The 18999-nt window shown below is 42.9% G+C and overlaps 1 protein-coding gene across 1 annotated transcript in view; it reads left to right on the top strand.

The window, feature by feature from the left end:
- Csmd1 (CUB and Sushi multiple domains 1) overlaps nt 1-18999 on the top strand; it is a 1555368-nt gene that overhangs the window by 1266842 nt on the left and 269527 nt on the right. Inside the window, exons 18-20 of the mRNA XM_051170014.1 lie at nt 1846-2034; nt 11719-11835; nt 13707-13922. Coding sequence (XP_051025971.1) covers nt 1846-2034; nt 11719-11835; nt 13707-13922 — 522 coding nt within the window. The remainder of the gene's footprint in view (nt 1-1845; nt 2035-11718; nt 11836-13706; nt 13923-18999) is intronic.

Raw genomic sequence — 18999 nt, 5'->3', positions numbered from 1 at the left:
TCTTTCCAATTTGCTTTTTGTCCACCTCCAACTTTTGAAAATGTGACTGAAAATCCATATTGGGTTTTATCCTGGGAGGCTCGAGTCACAGCCCTATGAATTCCCGACTCTTCAAACATCTGTTTGAACAGTGTTCCCTAGGCTTGTTCATTTGCTTAATTGTTAACTCCAAGAGCTATCTCGGAGTAAGAACACCCTTTCCATGCTGTGGCAGGGAGCACACATGAGGTGAAAACAGGGAGCACACATGAGGGGAAGACAGGGAGCACCCATGAGGTAAAGACAGGGAGCACACGTGAGGGGAAGACAGGGAGCACACTTGAAGAGAACCCAGAAGGTCAAGTATGTGGTACTCCATCCAAATATGGAGGGCTGAGGGGGCTCTTCAGGTGGTGGTGTCTACACAGGTATGATTGAAGGATTCGCTGAAGGGTGGCTGATCTCCTTCCCCACTTATGTGCCTGTAGGCTGGAAAAACTGATACAGCAACTAAGAGATCATGGGGATAAGCAGGGTGTCCTGATGCTAGAAAACTACTGTAGATAACAGCATAGTCCCGATGAAATGCCCAAGGCATGTAATCCGAATGGGCCCCATTCTCAGGAAACATTCACCGCAGATAACCAGAATAGCCTCAGCCCCCAGGAAACTCCCACTGGGGATAACCAGGGCGATCCCTATGTTCACAAACATACACCCACAGAGAATAATCAAGATGGTTCTGACTCAGGAAACATCCTCCAAGGATGTCAGGCTGCTGCCGAGCCCTGGGAAAGCCCCAGTATTTAGAAGCTATCTCTCAGCTGCTAGCCTCTCTGTGGCCTGGCAGCTCCATCACTTCTTGAGTCATAGTCTCCCGTGCTACTAGGAAAACATTACTGTTTTTCTAAACAGTTACTCTGGATTTTATGAATCACATATTTGACTTCAAAAAGGAAAACCTATCTGTACTAGTCACCTCACTCTACTAAAGTCCAAAGGGCCAGTCTGGGGATCCAGGAAGTCAATATAGGGGCCAAGAAAGTCTGATTGCTAAATCATTTTATGACATTTGGTTAGCAGCCTGACACTACAGTCTGTGTGTGAGCTTTTTGCTGGAGGGGTGCACTGTAGGGAATTTTCATTTCTCTACACAAATATCACAGAGATGTTCTCTTCCTTGATCCTCACGTTCTTTAATAGATTATTCTGGAAAAGAGAAATATAAGGAAAGACAGAAAGTCTCAGATTGAGGTGACCTAGTTCTTTTTATATCCCAGCTTATCTTATAGCATAGGCAAATGGCAGGTGGAATGCAGATTTTAAAACTGTAGATGTATAGAACATAGTTTTAGAAAGCCCACTCTCTATGCAATTCTAAACCGTGTTCAGTGTGTGTGCTTGGCTCTATGTGTGCAGGCATAGGAGCAATGCGGTGCAGCTGCCAAACCTGACTGAAAGTCAAAACGTAAGAGCAAAGAGAAACAGGGAGGGAAAAGAGATGGAATGAGATGTAGCTTGGTGTTCTCTTAACAGTCCATTGATTTCCTGGAGTGGGGAGTGGGGACAAAAGTAAAACCCAGAGACACCACTGAATTATTCAAGGTCACACCATTTCTGTATGACCTGGAGAGGAACACACCAAGATGACAGTCTTTAATTTAAAAAACACAAGCAGACATTTGGAAACATTGCTTTTTGCATTAATGAACTGTTGGGTGTGAAATAATCAATTCGGTAATGGAGAGTTCACTGGATCTGCGCATATCTGGGAAAATATTATAGCTTATAATATAGCGGGTTTTTTTTTTCTTTTCAATTACACAAACAGGCCCTTTCAGCCATGTGTTTTCTCTGCACATGCAGGTGTAACTCTGGAATCTGACTCCTGCCTGGACCCGGGCATCCCTGTGAATGGTCATCGGCACGGCAGTAACTTTGGTATCAGATCTACAGTGACCTTCAGCTGTGACCCAGGGTACACGCTGAGTGATGATGAGCCTCTCATCTGTGAGAAGAACCATCAGTGGAACCACGCCCTGCCCAGCTGTGACGGTAGGTGGCGCTCAGTCGGGCAGAGCTAAGCTAGGGCAAACACAAAGACTTGGAAAATGAATGTGTGGACCAGTGCGCGTGACACCTGACATGATGCGCTCCCTTTACAAACTACGTCCTTTAAGCACAGCACATTTGAAGGATGTTCAGGAGTATTCCACTACTAGCTGGGATAACTCTTTAGAAACAATGAAAAATCGTGTTCTGTCCTTCAGCATTATCTACACTCATTGAGGCTGAGAGACCTCGTGTATTTTTATAGAAGCCTCCTGTATTATTGGTAGAAGGCCTGAGAGACATTTCATGGTCTATCTACACATTCCAGATTGTCAAGCCTCATTCTCTTCTGACTTAGGTGACATAAATCCACATACAGAACTTCCTCAAAGCTACCACACCTTGTCCCGGTGAGCTCTGACCACTTCCAGAATACTTCTGCTGGGCCTGAATCCTCCTAGAGAATCCTTCAGAGCATTTGTGTGTCATCATTTACTTTTCCTCCTGTGCTTACCCACTCCTGGAAATACAGAATTTTGCACTAAAAGTTAGGTAAATGTGTACGTGTGGTCATTTGGAAAATACTTTGGGCATGTTCTCTTTAGTCATGAATATGTCCCATTATAACATTGTTTCTTTAGAAAAGTATATAGGCATATGGAAAATAAATACTTAAGTGTGAGTTGTATATACACATAGTTTCCTCTTTCATTCCTTTTTCTAAACTGTAGGCATTTCTTTTAAAATGTTATGTGTATAATGAGTTATTTGGTTTTTCTCAAAATAATATATGCAAACAGCAGGATCTAGGGAAGGTCATATTTACAGTACTTCCAACTCTGGACAACCTTTGACCTTCCTTTTAACCAGATTACTAGCTCAAACAGTGGTTGGTGCATGCAGATAGGAGATAGAACACTCACCGAATGCCTTTGCGGGCAAACACACAGAACTAGTAGAGATTCCTTACTCTGGGCGGAACTGGGGAGATGGGAGTTACATATGTCCCTGTGGGGCTACCTGGTAGGAGGGCACAATGGGTGGGCAACTGGGCAAGATGAACTTCTTCATGAATATCGCACATTGCTCATTGACAGCAGAAAGCAGCTGAGATGTTGCTCTTCGCTGGTGTACATTGTAATTTTATTGTCATCTACCTCTAATGTCAAAACAGTTGATGTGAAAGGCACAGGAAATTACACACTCTGGGTTACAAAACCCTTCAACATTGTAACACAACATTGCCATTTATAAATTTCACCCTCGAGAAACCACACAATCAAGTTACCAACGGGGGGGGGGAATCTCATAATGTTTTAAATTAATTTATGTTTTTCGCATTGTGGCATATTTATCTTTGGCTGCATGTGGCTGGCAGGTTGGGCACGAGGACAGCCAAAGTGGTGAGCTGAAGGGCAAATCAGAATCAGGAGGATTCTCCCTTGTGCTGGTTAGATTGAGTGATATCAAAAGAGTAAAGATACATGCTGACAATGATGCAGAGAAGAGTGACCTTGTACACGGAGGCAAGAAATGCGCGTGGATATAGGCGCTGTGGAAAGCGTCTCATGGCCTTTATGTTATTGCTTGTTTTGTTTTGAGACAGGGTTTGATTGTGTAGCCCAGCCCAGCCCACCCCATCCCTGCAACTCTCCTGCTTCAGCCTCCAGAGTACTGGGTCATGTTGCTTTTGGTTGCAGACTTTTCCACTGTGGCTGTAAGGAGTTGAGCAATGAAGTCCTAGGACAGTGTGGTGATTGATATGTCCTTGCTCACCAGTGGACAGTCACCACATCGTCAAGGCACCTGGCTGGGTAATAAAGATAATGCTGCCGAGTGGGAGACTTTGCTTGACCCATTTGAGGCTGACATTCCAATGTGGATTCTTCAAAATACTCATCAATGCTGCCTGCTCCTGTGTAAGATGAATGTACAGACAGGAAACGGCTTAAAGATGGAGTGGGACTCACCTCTGTTAGAGTGGCCTGTGTGCTCAGTAACTGGCTGAGATGCTACAAGAGGCCAGTTATAAATGGCATTTTCTAGAGAAAATAAAAGTGCATTAAACTTAGACATTTTGTCTTTTGTCTTGCAAGTCGAATTTATGCAAATTTGAAATCTGATCCATCTGAGGGGATCCCTAATGTGATTTGTTATGCTGCATCATAGCACCTTTCCAGGACTAAAAAGCCTAGAGTGAAAGGTTATTAATAAATCTTCCCATTTCAGGTGTTTAGGGTTTAGCATGAGAGTTTTATTTAGTCATGGGTGTTTGCACTGAGCTCTGAGAATCTCTTTGCCCTTTCTAATCTCACACAATCTCTTAAATCTCACAGGTTTTTATTGCAATAAATCATACATCAATAGGAAATGTAAACCTCTAAAAACTCATAGTTCTCTGCAATGAAACATAAATTAGAATTAATTATAATATTTTATCTCACCTGATAAAAGATAAACCATGTGTCTCTCTTTGTCATGTACTACATTTATTCCTTTTTATACCATTTTTAGCACACTACAATTTTAAAGCAATAACCTGAGTGCAGGATGTGTTCTCTTCCTTTTATTTGGAAAAGGACAAATGCATGGATCATTTTGAAAATGTTGTTATTAAACATTTTTGCAAACTATTTTCTACAAACATTTATTACAAAACAATTATGTCTGTTGCCTTCTAACAGTTTATGCTAGCATAAGAAGAAGAAATATAGCTTTGAAATCACACATAGGAGCAGGTGAAGAAAGAAAAAATGACTGTGAATAGGAAAATAACAAAATTATAAGATACAACTTACAATGTGCAGTCTTGAGAGGCCTGGTGTGGACATCCTTCAAGGTCCATCTTCCTGAAGAGACTTGATTCTGGTGAAATAATTTGACTCAAGGCAAAAACAAGAAGAGAACAGGAAGATGTGGTGGTGCAGGGGTGGAGGACACTAGGTCCTAAGGGTGGAGGTAAGAAACACCGTTCAATGTATTTAACACTAGTCCCTGGGAACACTCAGAACTAGGCACAAATGCCTCATCTTCATCTTTGAGAGCAGAAAAAAGTATGGATGTGTCTTAGGTATTCTCACCTTCTATATCTGGGTAGTCCTAATTTAACACTGCCTTGAACTACAATATTTATTTTGAGAATAAGAATCCAACGTAAATAAATAAGTAAATAAGAAGACACCATCAATGAGTTCTGTCAACCATAGAGAGGCCACAAGCCACCCTGCAACGGAGAAAAACTGAGATACTGCTCTGCTTACTCCTTAGGACCACACCCATTATATAACCCTCCGCCCCTGCCACATACACAAGAGAGACAGAAACACAGACAGAGAGATATAAATCAAAGACAAAGGGAAGAAAAAAATGAAGCATAAGACTTCATGTTTTATGTAGAATTTTTTTTTTCAAAGACAGTAGTACAAGACCTTAGAGTTCAGTTAGATCAAAAGACCCATGTATACCAGTTAAGGCATGCAGAGCAGGCCAAGCTCTGTAGCTTGGTGGTAGAGCACCTGTCCAGCACATATGAGGGCCTCAAGTCCTTCTGTGGCACCAGACACAAAGGACAGCTGAGCTGGGCATAGGCAGAGGTGCTACATATCAGGAGTGGCATTGGGGGTAGAGGACAGAGTAAAGACACAAAGTGTGTCCGTGGAGTAGGCAGATGGAAATAGCTCAAGGAAGATGCTGTGTGAATTTGATGGTCTTCAGCTCCTGTGGGTACTATGGGGTACCTAACAGGGAGTGAGCCTAATTCATGGCACCTTCTTCTTCCCTCTCTAGTAACCGCATCTCTCATGAAGAACTCTCGCCCGAAGCATAGGCCCCATGTCAGTTCCTACTTTCCTTGGGTGAAGGTAGACACCTAGTCTTGAACTTGTGAAGTCCCATGGCTTGGATCCAAGAAATGAAAACTGAATCTATAATCTTTGGTGTATTAGACAACTCTTGTCAGGATCTTGGAGATGACATGGGTGGGAGAAGGAAGGGATAATGATAGTGAGAGAAGAAACCACAGCATCCATGGGAAGTCTGTGAGTTTTGCAGGAAGATATGCAGTACTCAATCATGCTTGTGTGAACAGGCCAAATAAATGGCAGCCAATCCACATGCCACAGGGCAATGCAGAAAGAGTGACTCTGCCACATCCTACCAACACGCTCTCACTTATGGGGGCGTCCACCTTCCTGGCTATGGACATCAACTTGCCTTCTTCTTTGCCATCTCAACGGCACTTTGTAGACTGAACACCTTGAGATCTGAAAGCTGTTTGATGTTCTTACTTGCAGAATAATCTTCACTTTGCTATCTATATTTTTAAATATTATTTTTGTTTTTCCTACTAGATTATAATCTTGGGGATGTCAAGGAATTGTCCTACTATTTATTTTGTATGCCGGCAATCATGAAGGGGTGTTAGTATGACAGAGGTAAATCCCCCAGTGGATGATGTGTAATGGACTGAAATCCAAGCAGAGGTCAACACCAAACTTGATCATTGATAGGAGCTAACCCTCAGTACACCTGGGGGAAGTGTCAACCTGATCCCCTCTGCCTTTTTTTATTCTCTGCATATTTTAGTCAAATGTCCAAGGGACCTTTTGGTAAAAACCTGTCTGTGTCCTAGCAAATGTCAAGCTCACAGAGTGACAGCCTGAAGGAAATTAGAAGTAAATTTTGACTGTAGCTTTTATAACTACCTAGAAAAGGCTCCACAGTGGATGAAGAAATAGGTTCATGTAATTCAAATTTTATGCAGCTAAATTGGTGGCTCTGTCGAGGGAACAGAGACCTGACCATCTATGAATAGTCAAGTCCTGTAGGGACCCTGCAGTAAAAGTCTGGATTTCATCTTATCCTCTTCTCTCTTTAGATTTGGATGAGAATCTCAATTCCATTCCTTGTATAACAAATTCCCATTTCCTTAAGCCTGTGGGCTTTGCGCAGTTGTTTTTCTTTAGAACATTAATAATGGGAGGCTCTGAGAATAGTGTATATACATCATGGGATTAAGATTGACAGGGGCACTTGCCTCACCTGCCAGTCTCTCCCCATGCATTCCAAATGGCAACACTCTGTGTCTAATTAGCACTCTCAGGCTTCCATGGTAGGATGTAACATCGTCAACTAGCACAAGAGAGGCAGAGACAGGCAGATCTCTGGTGCTTGCTGGTCCACCAGCTAGGTTAACCAGTGTACTCCTGGCCCAGTGAGGAGCTCAATCTCCAAAGCAAGGTGAGCATTCCTTAGCTGATGGTACTGAAGGATGACCTCTATCTTCCACACACATGCACATTTGCAAACACATGTTAGCCTGCACACGATGCACTCCCACACAATGAAATATGGATTTTGTGATTATTCAATGTAGTTGGATATGCCGTACATTTTTATGAGCTTAGAAGCAGAGTACCTTGTCCCAGAGACATTGACTATATGGCATCTCAGTGTAACATAAAATACTTTAATTTCTTATTTATGTCCTTCATAAAATTTAAGAATTCATTCTGGTGATGTATGCCTGAGCCATCATAGATTTAAGTTAGCTGTACACATTTTCTTTAATCAGAACCCTGGGCCTCTGTTTCCTCCTGTTCCATCCCACCCTAGTCTGGCCACTCTGCTCCAGGTTCCTCTCTAGACTCTTCCATCTCTGTGACGCCATTTTCCACTGTTTGTTCACATCCGTGCTGCTGGCTAACCACCACTGTGCTGTTCTGTCCTTTGCCCAGTGTTTCCCCCAGGAAGCTGACTCATCCACCCCATCCCAGCCCCAGCCTGTTACACTAGTGCCCAATAGCATCAAGCTTCAGAGCTCCAAATCTGACTCCCCCATTCCGTCTCCAAACCTCTGCCTGTACATCTCCATCCCTGCGCCATGTCACATTTAGGTTTCCAGTCTGAAGTCTTCCTACTGCTGTGCCATTCCTGATAGCAGAAAGTTACAATAGCTCTACAGTTAGTTTCTGTCTGTTTCTTGCTTTCCACTTGCCTATCACATCTCGCGATGTGCCTGCTTTTCTCCCTGTGTCTTACAAAGCAGCCTTGTGACCTGCTTAAACACAGAGTAGCCTGTGCACTCCATAGGCAGGGACCTAGTGTGTTTCTTCATCTGTCTCTAAAAAAATACCAGCCTCCTAGGGTGGCCCATGATACACGGGGACCCCATGAGCAACTAAAGACTACTCCAAGGACCTTCCCACCTTTCCCTCCTGCCATGTGCCGCCTCTGCAAACAGGCCCCTGCTAGATGAGGAGTTGGGGGCCCCCGTTTTATCTCTGCACTCCAGCCACCCATACTCTCCTTCAGATATCTCATGGGGGACTCACAGATCAGGATCTTTGGGGCTCTTTCTCTAAGCTGCCTCTGAGTACCTAATCAGTACCTCCAACTCCACACAAGTCTTAGACGCTGCCCTCTTTTCCCTTTGCTTGGTTTCATTCTTGGTTCCATCTCTTAAATTCCATAATCTGTCATCAGGGTTTACACAGTTATGTTCCTCACTGTGGGTCTCTGCTGTAAGGTTGAAGTCTGGTATTTATGCATAGCCTCTGAGCTCAGTACAAAAACAACACAGTTCCTTTCTCATCAGGGTTCCGTCTTCACCTGATCTTGGTTCCCTCACTGGGAATTAAACCCGGACTGCGGTGGTGAAAGCTCCAGATTCTAGCCATTAGCTTGCTGAACAGGTTTCTTATCAAGAAAGGGTCAGTCAGGCCTATAAATTTCCCTGATGGCTATGTGATGCTACTTAGGGCATCTAGGATTCCCCTGGTCAAGTGAAGGGGAACCCCACTGAGAAAGGGATTCCTTTGTAATATGCCAGGTTCAGAGGCTATCCAGAAATCTCAGCCTTTGGCCTCAATAGCAGGGTTCTACATCTCACTGTGCCATGGACTCCATGAGGATAGTGCTTTGGTCTTCTTTCCTTATTGTTACCTCCCGTGGTGCCGAGGACAGTGTCTACCAGCAGGTTCTGAACAATATTATGTTGACAACAATGACTTCAACATTTATGTTTAATGTTCTGTCTTTCATAGTGAAATGTAGAAGCAGCGGAACATTAAGATGGGGAAGCATTATGAGAAACTATTAAAGTATTGTAGAACTGACCTTGAGAAGTTTGTATTGACTTGGCTTTCATGAGGCTATTCTTTTTAAGGTGATGAGTAGTTTCCTTCAAACCTTGACCAGAAAGCACAAGGAAGTAAAGTGTGTCTTTCATAAATTATCTCAAAATCATGCTAATATTAATTGTGAAAATGATATTCATAAAACACTTTGAATTATCATGCTGAGAAGGAGTTGTTCCAGGCCTGAGTTAGGGAATGCCGGTTCATCCTAGTTCAGAATAGATGGCTTAGACCAGGTGATTCATGTAGTTTGATGAAGTGTGCGTGCAAGCTCAGGTTACATGCTTCTCCCAGACACCACAAAGATCTCTCAAAGAACAGCCTGGAGAGCCAAGCTGATACAAGGTTAAGGCCTGTTACCTGGCAAAGGTAGCACTCCCCTGTGGCTCATCTCTTTCTCCAGCTCATAGGGAACCTGGAACTATTACATTTTCGGACACAAAGGGGCAACATAGAAAAGTATGAACTGCTCGGTGTAACAATGTCACAAAACAGGGAGTAGATGTATTCTCCAGGGCTCTACAGAAACAGAATCAGTAGACAGTCTAAACACACATGCACATACACACACACACACACTCACACACACACACACAGAGAGAGAGAGAGAGAGAGAGACAGAGAGAGACAGAGAGAGACAGAGAGAGACAGAGAGACAGAGAGACAGAGACAGACAGAGAGATAGACACAGAGAGATAGACACAGAGACACAGAGACCAAGATATAAAGAAAAAAATATTATGAAATAGGTTCCTTCAGTGAAAGGAGACCAGGAAGTCCCATTTACAATTCAGTAATTATAAATGCCTGACAGACAACACTTATTCCTTTTTCCATTTCCATCGTAGGGCAATATAAAAGACCAAAGGTCAGAAGCTTCACAGGGGCCACTGAGTTAGCAGGGGGAGGGGCTGTTGTGTGAACTCTAACATCAGGGTGACAGTTCCCGAAGTCCCCACTTGGGATAAACTGCAGGCTTTGTCTCTCTGTCTGGCTCACTTCCAGCCATCACATGGCCCAGGCTCACCCTTGCTGTTGCATGTGACAGCACCATATTCTCTTCAGGCCAAATGACCTCCCGGTGTGTGTGGATCACATGCTGTCTTTGTTTCTTCATGTGTCTTTGAATGCCTTGGTTGTTTCTGTGTGCTGGCTGGCATGAGGATTTCTATAGTCAATGAAGGGCATTGAGAGGATCTATTTGCTGTACTGATTTCCTTCCCAAGCCTGGATGGCTGGGCCATGTGGTTTTTCAGCTCCTCTTATGGAGCAACTTCAGGTTGTTTTTCAGGTGAGTTGAACTAGTTGATGTCCCTAGCACTGTGACCTGGATTCCTTTCTGCTTGCTGTGATAAAGATCTTGACAGAAGGCAAGTGATGAGAGAAAGGGATTGGTTTCAGCTCACAGTTCCAGGTGACAGTTGATCACAGCAGCGAAGTTACAGTGTCAGGAACTTTGAAGCAAGTGGTCAAATCGACAGTCAAGAGCAGAGAGAGTTGAATGCACACATACATACGTCTCGGCAACTTTCTCTTCGCTCGTTCAGCTCAGAGCTCGGCTCATAGAATAATGGCACCTGTATCCATAATGGCTCTTTTCACTGCTATTGACCAAATCAGGATAAATTCCCCAGACATGCCCATGAAGTAACCTGGTCTAAGTGATTTCCCCAGTGAGACTTTCTTCTCATTTGATTTTAAAGTGTTTCAAGTTGACAAAACTAGCCAGCACACATAGTGTATTGGATTCTTCACTACGTCTTTGCCAGCACTAAAAATGGGCAAAGATGGTAATTCTTATAGAAGGACTCACAGAAAACAACAGGTACAAAAGCTGCTGAAGGTGCAGCATGGTGGAGAGACAGCTACACTGTACTGCTGCAGAGTGGGGTGACTGTAGCTTACATGAATCAATTGAATGTTCCAAAACAGCTAGCTTAGGGTATTTTGATTGTTCCCAGAACAAGGCAGCAATGAGTTTGTAGACGGATGGTAATTCTATTGACTTCAGCTTGACCATCACACTCAAGTACAGGTGTTCCATCGCTGTCTATCAAGTATGGAGGCTCTGTATCCATCTACAAGTGTGTGTGTACAATAGAGCATCAAGACTTAGGAGTATTACATATGACTGAGGATGTAGGCACACCCGTGTGCCTATTCAAAGTACTATATATATAAAAAAAACTCTATGGTTCTTACATCTTTGAGTTAGTTTGAGAATGGCATATTATGCTACAAGAGTTTTGAATTAACTAAAGCACTGACAAGGAGTCTCACCCAGGAGGGTGGAACCACACCTTGATGTGTCCCCACTTCTGACGAATGACACTTTGACATTCTCTGCCCTGTTCTACTCTCAGTTATTATGTTCTATGCCTGTGCTGTGATACAGACACCTGCTTATGAACCGGCATCTCATAACTGCAAGGAAAACAGCGTCTAGGTTTCGGTGTCATCCTCTAACAGTACTTAGGGAAATTCGCTGCCCATCTAAAAGCGCTCCATCCCAGCCGTCACAGTGGACTGCTCATGTTTTCTGTTATTCTAGCCCTGTGTGGAGGCTACATCCATGGAAGGAGTGGGACTGTCCTTTCTCCGGGATTTCCAGACTTTTATCCAAACTCTCTGAACTGTACGTGGACCATCGAAGTCTCTCATGGCAAGGGTAAGACAAAGGCCAGGGCTCGGTACATACAACAGTACACGGAGCAGAGTGTGGGCTAGAGGAAACAGTAAGGAAAGTCCCGGAGGATGAGTAAAGTTTCATGGTTGTGAAGCCCTTAGCTTTTATTTATTTGCTTATTTATTTATTTGCTTGTTTATTTATTTATTTATTTATTTATTTATTTATTTATTTATTTATTTATTTTTGTTGAGACCAAAAGAAAACAAGATGGTGGCATCTTGGGAGAGTTAGGAGGAAGTCGCTTTTCTTGTTGGAAATTAGAGGTAGTGATAAGGAAAATGAGTTTCAATTAAATAAAATGTGAATATCGATTCACTATAAGAAGAGTGGGTTATTTAAACTTCCATAAGCATGTCTGAGAAACATCTTTGCTTCTGTTCTAAGTTTGCTTGGCATTGTGCTTAGGATAAATGCCAGGTCTTCACATAACCCAATGGTGTTTAAACAGCATGCATTTCCTCACCCTCACATAGATGGTAAATGCAAAGAAGCAAATTGGTATTTTATATAGGAAATAAAAATTATTAATGGTGGGTTTAGCAAGGTACCCTGGATATGTTCTTATAACTTAATATATCACTTTTAAAGACTCTTTAAAAACTTTTGTCAATAGACTTTGACTTTCAGCATGTTTGAACCCCACTTGTTTTACTGACATAGATGTTACAGTGGGCTTCCTGTATAGTGCCCTTATAGATATATTTTATACTCTTCCATGAGCATATATTAAAAAACATGGAGAGGAGACTCAGCAGTTAAAAACATATGCTCCTGTTGCAGGAAACCCAAGCACCCATATCAGTCAGCTCACAACAACCTATAACTCCAACTCCAAGGAGGCCAGATGCCTCTGGACACTAGGGATATGTGCACCCACATCCATATATCTACATAGGGACCCATGAATGTACACATAAATGAAAATAGTAAATCTCTAAGAATGAAGGAAAGAAAGAAAGAAGAATATAGCCCTGAGGTAAATTAGGTATAAAAGGTTTGGAGTAACTACGATGTTTTAGTAAGAAAATATGTAAATCTCTAAAAGAATCTGGTCATAGATCATTTTACCTGCATCAGCAGAGAAATTTAGAGATAATGCATGACAAGTCTGCTTTCTATGAAGACAGCACGAAGCTTCCAAAACTTTTATTTCAAGAGAATTTGCTCTCTGCAGTGTATGTTTTCATGTGACATTTCCAATCTAATATTTCTAAAAATGAGGAATGGAAATGCAGAGATTTTCAGTGCTGTGTTTCTCTCTGGGATGAAACCCCCCCCCCCCCACACACACACACACAAGCCTGGTGACCTTTCATGAATACAGTCAGGCATCAGCACACTTACTGTACATGTGAATCCATACCTGGATTCATATGTAGATTCCTATAAGCCTTTGTCTGTATGTACAACCACAGTAACACCCCATCACCACACCTGTGATGACATCTGTATCTCTGTCCATTCTTGTCCACGTGAACATCTGTATCCTGGCCACACTGGTGTTGAAGTAATCTCCACCTATATCCATGAGTGTGTCAGTAGCTCTACCCAGCCCCTCTGTATCAATATCTATGTCCATATCCACGCCAAAACCCATGGCAACATTTGTCTGTAACTGATCCTATTCCTATTTGAACATTTGTTTTTGTTTAACTCTTCTTGAATTTAGAGCAGCTTTTCTAATTTTCTAATTTTCTTTTGCAAGTTCAAAGTTAGAGTCATACAAGATAATTTTAATATTTAACAATTTAAGATATCTTGATCCAAGCCTTTGATGTCTATAATTACGCCCAGAAGAGATTCTTTTCAGCTGCAGTTAAACCGACTGTCCCGCCCTCCTCCTCTCTCAGGAGTGCAGATGAATTTCCACACCTTTCACCTCGAAAGCTCCCACGACTATTTGCTGATCACCGAGGATGGCAGTTTCTCAGAGCCAGTAGCCAGGCTCACCGGGTCAGTCCTGCCTCACACCATTAAGGCGGGTTTGTTCGGGAACTTCACTGCGCAGCTCAGGTTCATCTCTGACTTCTCCATCTCCTATGAAGGCTTCAACATTACATTTGCAGGTATGTTGGTTCTTTGATGCTTCTGTGATTGCCTATAATATGGTCTCAGATTCTCTCTTTGTCTGTCTGTCTGTCTGTCTCTGTCTCTGTCTCTGTCTCTGCCTCTCTCCTCTCTCTCTCTCTCTCTCTCTCTCTCTCTCTCTCTCTCTCATTGCTTCCTTCACACTCTATCTCCCGTGTCTCTGTTTCTCTCTCTGTCTCCATATCTGTCTCTCTCTCCATCTCTCTCTCTGTCTCCATCTCTGTCCCTCTGTCTCTCTGTCTCTCTCTCTCTCCCCTCTCTATCCTCAGCAAATTTTTGGTTCACAGGCTGTAGAGGGCTGGCAGGTATGTGTGGCAGCTGGTGTGCCATTCGTTCTTTCATTATATGCAAATTCTCTTAATTGTAAATTGATAAATAAGATTCTGTTTCCTGAAAAGTTTTTCTGACTCACTTATCATCAACTGTAGCAGCTCTGAGCAAACCACACTCCCTGGGACCAGTGTACAGAGGCAGCTGTTGTTGATTTTGCTCCTTCAGTGCAGAATCACCTCCACATAGGGGGGGACTGTTAGTTCCTTTATCAGAATTGGACATACTGACATACCCTAGCAGGGTCGAAAATTTCTTGTTCTTGTTGTTGTTGGGTTTTTTGTTTGTTTGTTTGTTTGTTTTTTGTTTTTGTTTATTAGTTGTAGTGCATTATCAATACCCGTGTAGGATTGATTTTTGGTGTATTTGACTTTATTTACTTAGATGAGATTGCCCAATTTGTCTTGCTTTTGACCCAGGTAGCCTTTGTACTTTTTTTTTTCCCCCCTTGGTTTTCAGAGTTTTTTTTTTTTTTTTTTTTTTAATTTAAAAAAAATTTTTTTTATTAATTTATTCTTGTTACATCTCAATGTTTATCCCATCCCTTGTATCCTCCCATTCCTTCCCCCCCCCCATTTTCCCATTATTCCCCTCCCCTATGACTGTTTCTGGGGGGGGGGGAATTACTTCCCCCTGTATATTCTCATAGGGTATCAAGTCTCTTCTTGGCTACCTGCTGTCCTTCCTCTGAGTGCCACCAGGTCTCCCCCTCCAGGGGACATGGTCAAATGTGAGGCACCATAGTATGTGAGAAAGTCATATCCCACTCTCCACTCAACTGTGGAGAATATTCTGACCATTGGCTAGATCTGGGAAGGGGTTTAAAGTTTACCTCCTGTATTGTCCTTGGCTGGTGCCTTAGTTTGAGCGGGACCCCTGGGCCCAAATCTGCCTATCATATTGTTCTACTTGTAGATTTCTAGGACCCTCTGTATCCTTTTATTTTGCTATTCTCCCATGCATCTCTCATTTAGAGTCCCAATAGGATGCCTTTCCCTCTGTCCCAGTTTCCTGGTAAGTGAAGGCTTTCGTGGGACATGCCCCTTGGGCTAGTATGCAGATATAAGTGAGTATATACCATTTGATTCTTTCTGCTTCTGGGTTAACTCACTCATTATGATCATTTCTAGCTCAATCCATTTGTCTTTGTACTTTTGAGAAAAATCATGATCAGAATGAACAAGATAAATATGATCTGTCAAACAGGGCTCAAGGAACATCCTCTTCCATTCCCTACGCACCCTATTGACAAGACATGAACTCCCGCCACTGATGGGTGTGAACAGTTACACTTACTTGTGCTGACCAATTTGATGTCCTGACCAAAACCCCAATGTCATTCATCATAGTTCAGAAGGAATTCAGTTCGATATGTGGTCTGCAAGTAGCTCAACTGCCTGTGATTTCTTCTCTGTAGAAGCTCTCAAGTCTAAATTTCATAAACTCTATCAAGGGCACTTAGTGATTGTTACAATATTTGATGATTTATCATGCACCCTGAGGATACAGGGTTCCTATTGGCTCCAACCAGCAGCTCCTATTTGTCCTGTTTGTCACACAGCAGGGGCTCTAACTCTTGTTGCATGAAGCTTTGTTATCTAAAATGGAATGCCTCTCTAGCAGGGCTCCCAACAGGTGCTGTTTCTTCCACCCCACCCCCGCCTCCCCCCAATAACAAAGAGATTCAATTATTTTAATTTGACTATGTTTATTTTCAGCATAAGAGAGGCTTCTGGGACTGGCTCAAATGCATGCTTTCTTGAAAGTTTACTGTAGACACAATAATGATGAAATAGGCCATTTTATTAATCAGAGACTCCAGGCTCCTCTCGCTGCTGTGTGAATCTCTCTGCCATAGTTTCCCTAGAGGATCCTTCAGGGTCATTATGAAAACTTCTCTCCCCTCTCTGTTCTTGCATCCTGGCCTAGGATGAGTAAACCGTAACACTCTAGAGGAGATGGCAACAAGGCCCGTGGCTGCCTTCCATAGACGTTGCCCAGGGGCCTATGTGATTTTCTTTCATCTTTCTCCATCTGTTTCTTAATTCTATTGCTCCCAGCCCACAAATGACAGCTGAGTCTTTGGATTTCTGCCTCAATCCATCTGTGCTGCTGTAACAAAACAGTGGAGACTCTGGGGAAGGGTAGAAAGTCCATTCTCACGGTTCTGGTTCCTGGGAGATCCGAGAGTTTGGTTCTGGAATCTGGTGTTGCTTCTGAGCTGTGTCATCCCGTGGCACAAAGGGAAGTGAAGCAGCTGCCCTGCATCCTTTTCAGACAATGCTCAAGTTAACCCTTTCAGGAGAGTAATGCCCACCACCCCATCCAAGATATAACTTTAAGTCAGTCGTTCAAAACAAAGCATCTACAAACTTCATAGATTTAAACCTCAACCCAACTCTTCCTTGTATGACCTGTGATAGTCATCACACAGGTCACGGCACAGCAAAGCGTTGGTTCACAGTCTTTGCAGCCCTTGTGGGAAGTCTTTTTCTAGATGAGTCCAGCTTCTTAGGGTCGTGGGTCTGCGGCTCTAAATGGAATCTCGTGGCCTTCCTACATGGAGAGGTCCTTAGTGCAGTGTCAGCTCACAGTGCCAGGCAAAGCAGCAAGAAGGCAGCTGAATCGAGAGCAGAGCTGAGCACACTAGGTGTGAGGAGCTCCCTGCAGCTGTAGCACCTCTAAACATTTCACATTTGTGAGGGGAAGAGGTCCCACCACCTCTCACCTCTCAAATCTCCACCCTCATGGGACTGTCACAGTGGCATCTGAATTCCAGCATGACCTTTAAAAGACACAGCACCCACAAAAGTGTCCACTTCCACACGGATCAGTCACTGCATTCTGCCACATGCATCTAGTGGGGATGGCATCTCTTTCCTTGCTGAGCTGTCAGTACTGGGCATGGAGAAGAGTCCAGTCACCATTCGCTGTATTTCAATCACTCAACAAACATTGCCGAGCGACTTCATTGCAACCATTGTAAGATGTAACCCCGCATCAGGAGGGAAATGGTCTCTGTGGAAGCTGATTCCTACTCTCCATACAAATCAGACCCTGAAGTACACATGCCCCTGCTGACAAGAAAAGCCAAAACAGTAAATGAGAAACAATAAAAAAGATAATATCCCAAACTAAAACCTTTCAGATAAAAGGAAGGCAAAATTTTGGGAGTAATACATTTCTTTTCTGTTGTAAGAATTGTAAAGAATGTGGCTGCAGGGATGGCTCCGTGGTCAAGAGCATGTTCTCAAGGCCCACCTCTTCTGACTTCCATAAGCACCAGTCATGTATATAGTACATATACAGGCATGCAGGCTAAACGCTCATACATATAAAATAAAACCAATGCATGTATTTTACAAAAGAAAACTTATGAAGGATGCACAGTGCAAATGTTCATCACGAAATAGTAAATAAATATCAACTACATAGATGAATAATAGAAACTAGGGCCTCCATATCCCATGGGGTAAGATCAGACCCTTCTATTTTAACAGGCATGGGAAGAAGGCATCATCTTTACTACCAAAGAAGGGGCTGGAGAGATAGCACAGTGGTTAAAGGCAGTTCTGTTGTTGCAGGGGGCCTGGGTTAGGGTCCTACCATTCACGTGGAACAGCTCACAATCCCTTGTAACTCTAGAGGGGATCCAATGGCCTCCTTTGACCTCTGTGGCTACTCTTACACATGTGTGCACACATAGACATGTAAGCATAAATAAAAAATAAAACAAGTATGTAAAAATTTTAAAATAAATTATATATGAAACATAGAATCTTAATGCAATGGGGTGCCATTGGCCTATGTACAAATAGTTTTAAATTGTTAAAAAACAAAACAAAACAAAACAAAACACAAAGGCATCATCCTCCCAATGTATACACCATGCTTTTCAGGTGGAAGGAAAACATTCCAGAAGGAAATGTCTGCGAGTCATGACGTTGTTACTTTGGTATTTCCTACAGAGTATATGTGTTGTCTGTGTCGAGTTTGCAGTGCGTTTTGGCTGAATTCAAAAGACAGCACTTCCCATCCCTTTCCTCCCCGGAGCATAGTAAACATAGCATTCCCAGATTGCTGAGCTGAGTTTGGGTGTTTTCTAGATCCAGAGCAGACTTTTGCCCTAAGTGAAGAGCAGTCAGGCGACAGTGACAACACGGGCCTCAGAGGATAGCCAGTGGCTCAAAATGAAAGGCAGCGTTGTGTGTAATGTTCTGCTGTGAGATTTTGGTAAGATTCTAATAATCTGATAACAATGAAAAAAAGAGTATAGAAAGAAAAACTGAAGAAAACAGGGTGGATTGGATTCCTCTGTGTGTTCGTTAACAGTATTGAATCGGAAATTTAAAGATAGGGAGAGCAGAGATTGGAAGTCAGGAAGTGGAGACAACATTTTCTTAGAAACAAGTCCCACTTGATCACATTCAGCACTCAGAAGAAATGACCTCTGCCTTCCCAGGAGTTTACAGCAAAAATTCTTCCCCAGAAATCTTTCCTTCTCTGTTCTGGGGAGTTTGTGTTGTTAACTTGTCAGAGCTTAGCTTAGCATTGCCTGGGAAAGGGGACTCTCAACTGAGAAACTTCCTGGATCACAGTGAACTGTGGGCCTGTCCTGATTGCTGATTGATGTGAGGAAGTACTTCCCACTATAGGATCATCCTTAGGCAAATGGTCCTGGCTGCGTAAGAAAGCAGACAGAGCAAGCCGGAGAGCAAGCCAGTA

This window comes from Acomys russatus, chromosome 27 (genome assembly GCF_903995435.1).
Source record: "Acomys russatus chromosome 27, mAcoRus1.1, whole genome shotgun sequence".
In the NCBI taxonomy this organism is placed as follows: domain Eukaryota; kingdom Metazoa; phylum Chordata; class Mammalia; order Rodentia; family Muridae; genus Acomys; species Acomys russatus.
The sequence above is the reverse complement of the archived record's forward strand: the minus strand, read 5'-3'. Positions and strand labels throughout refer to the sequence as shown.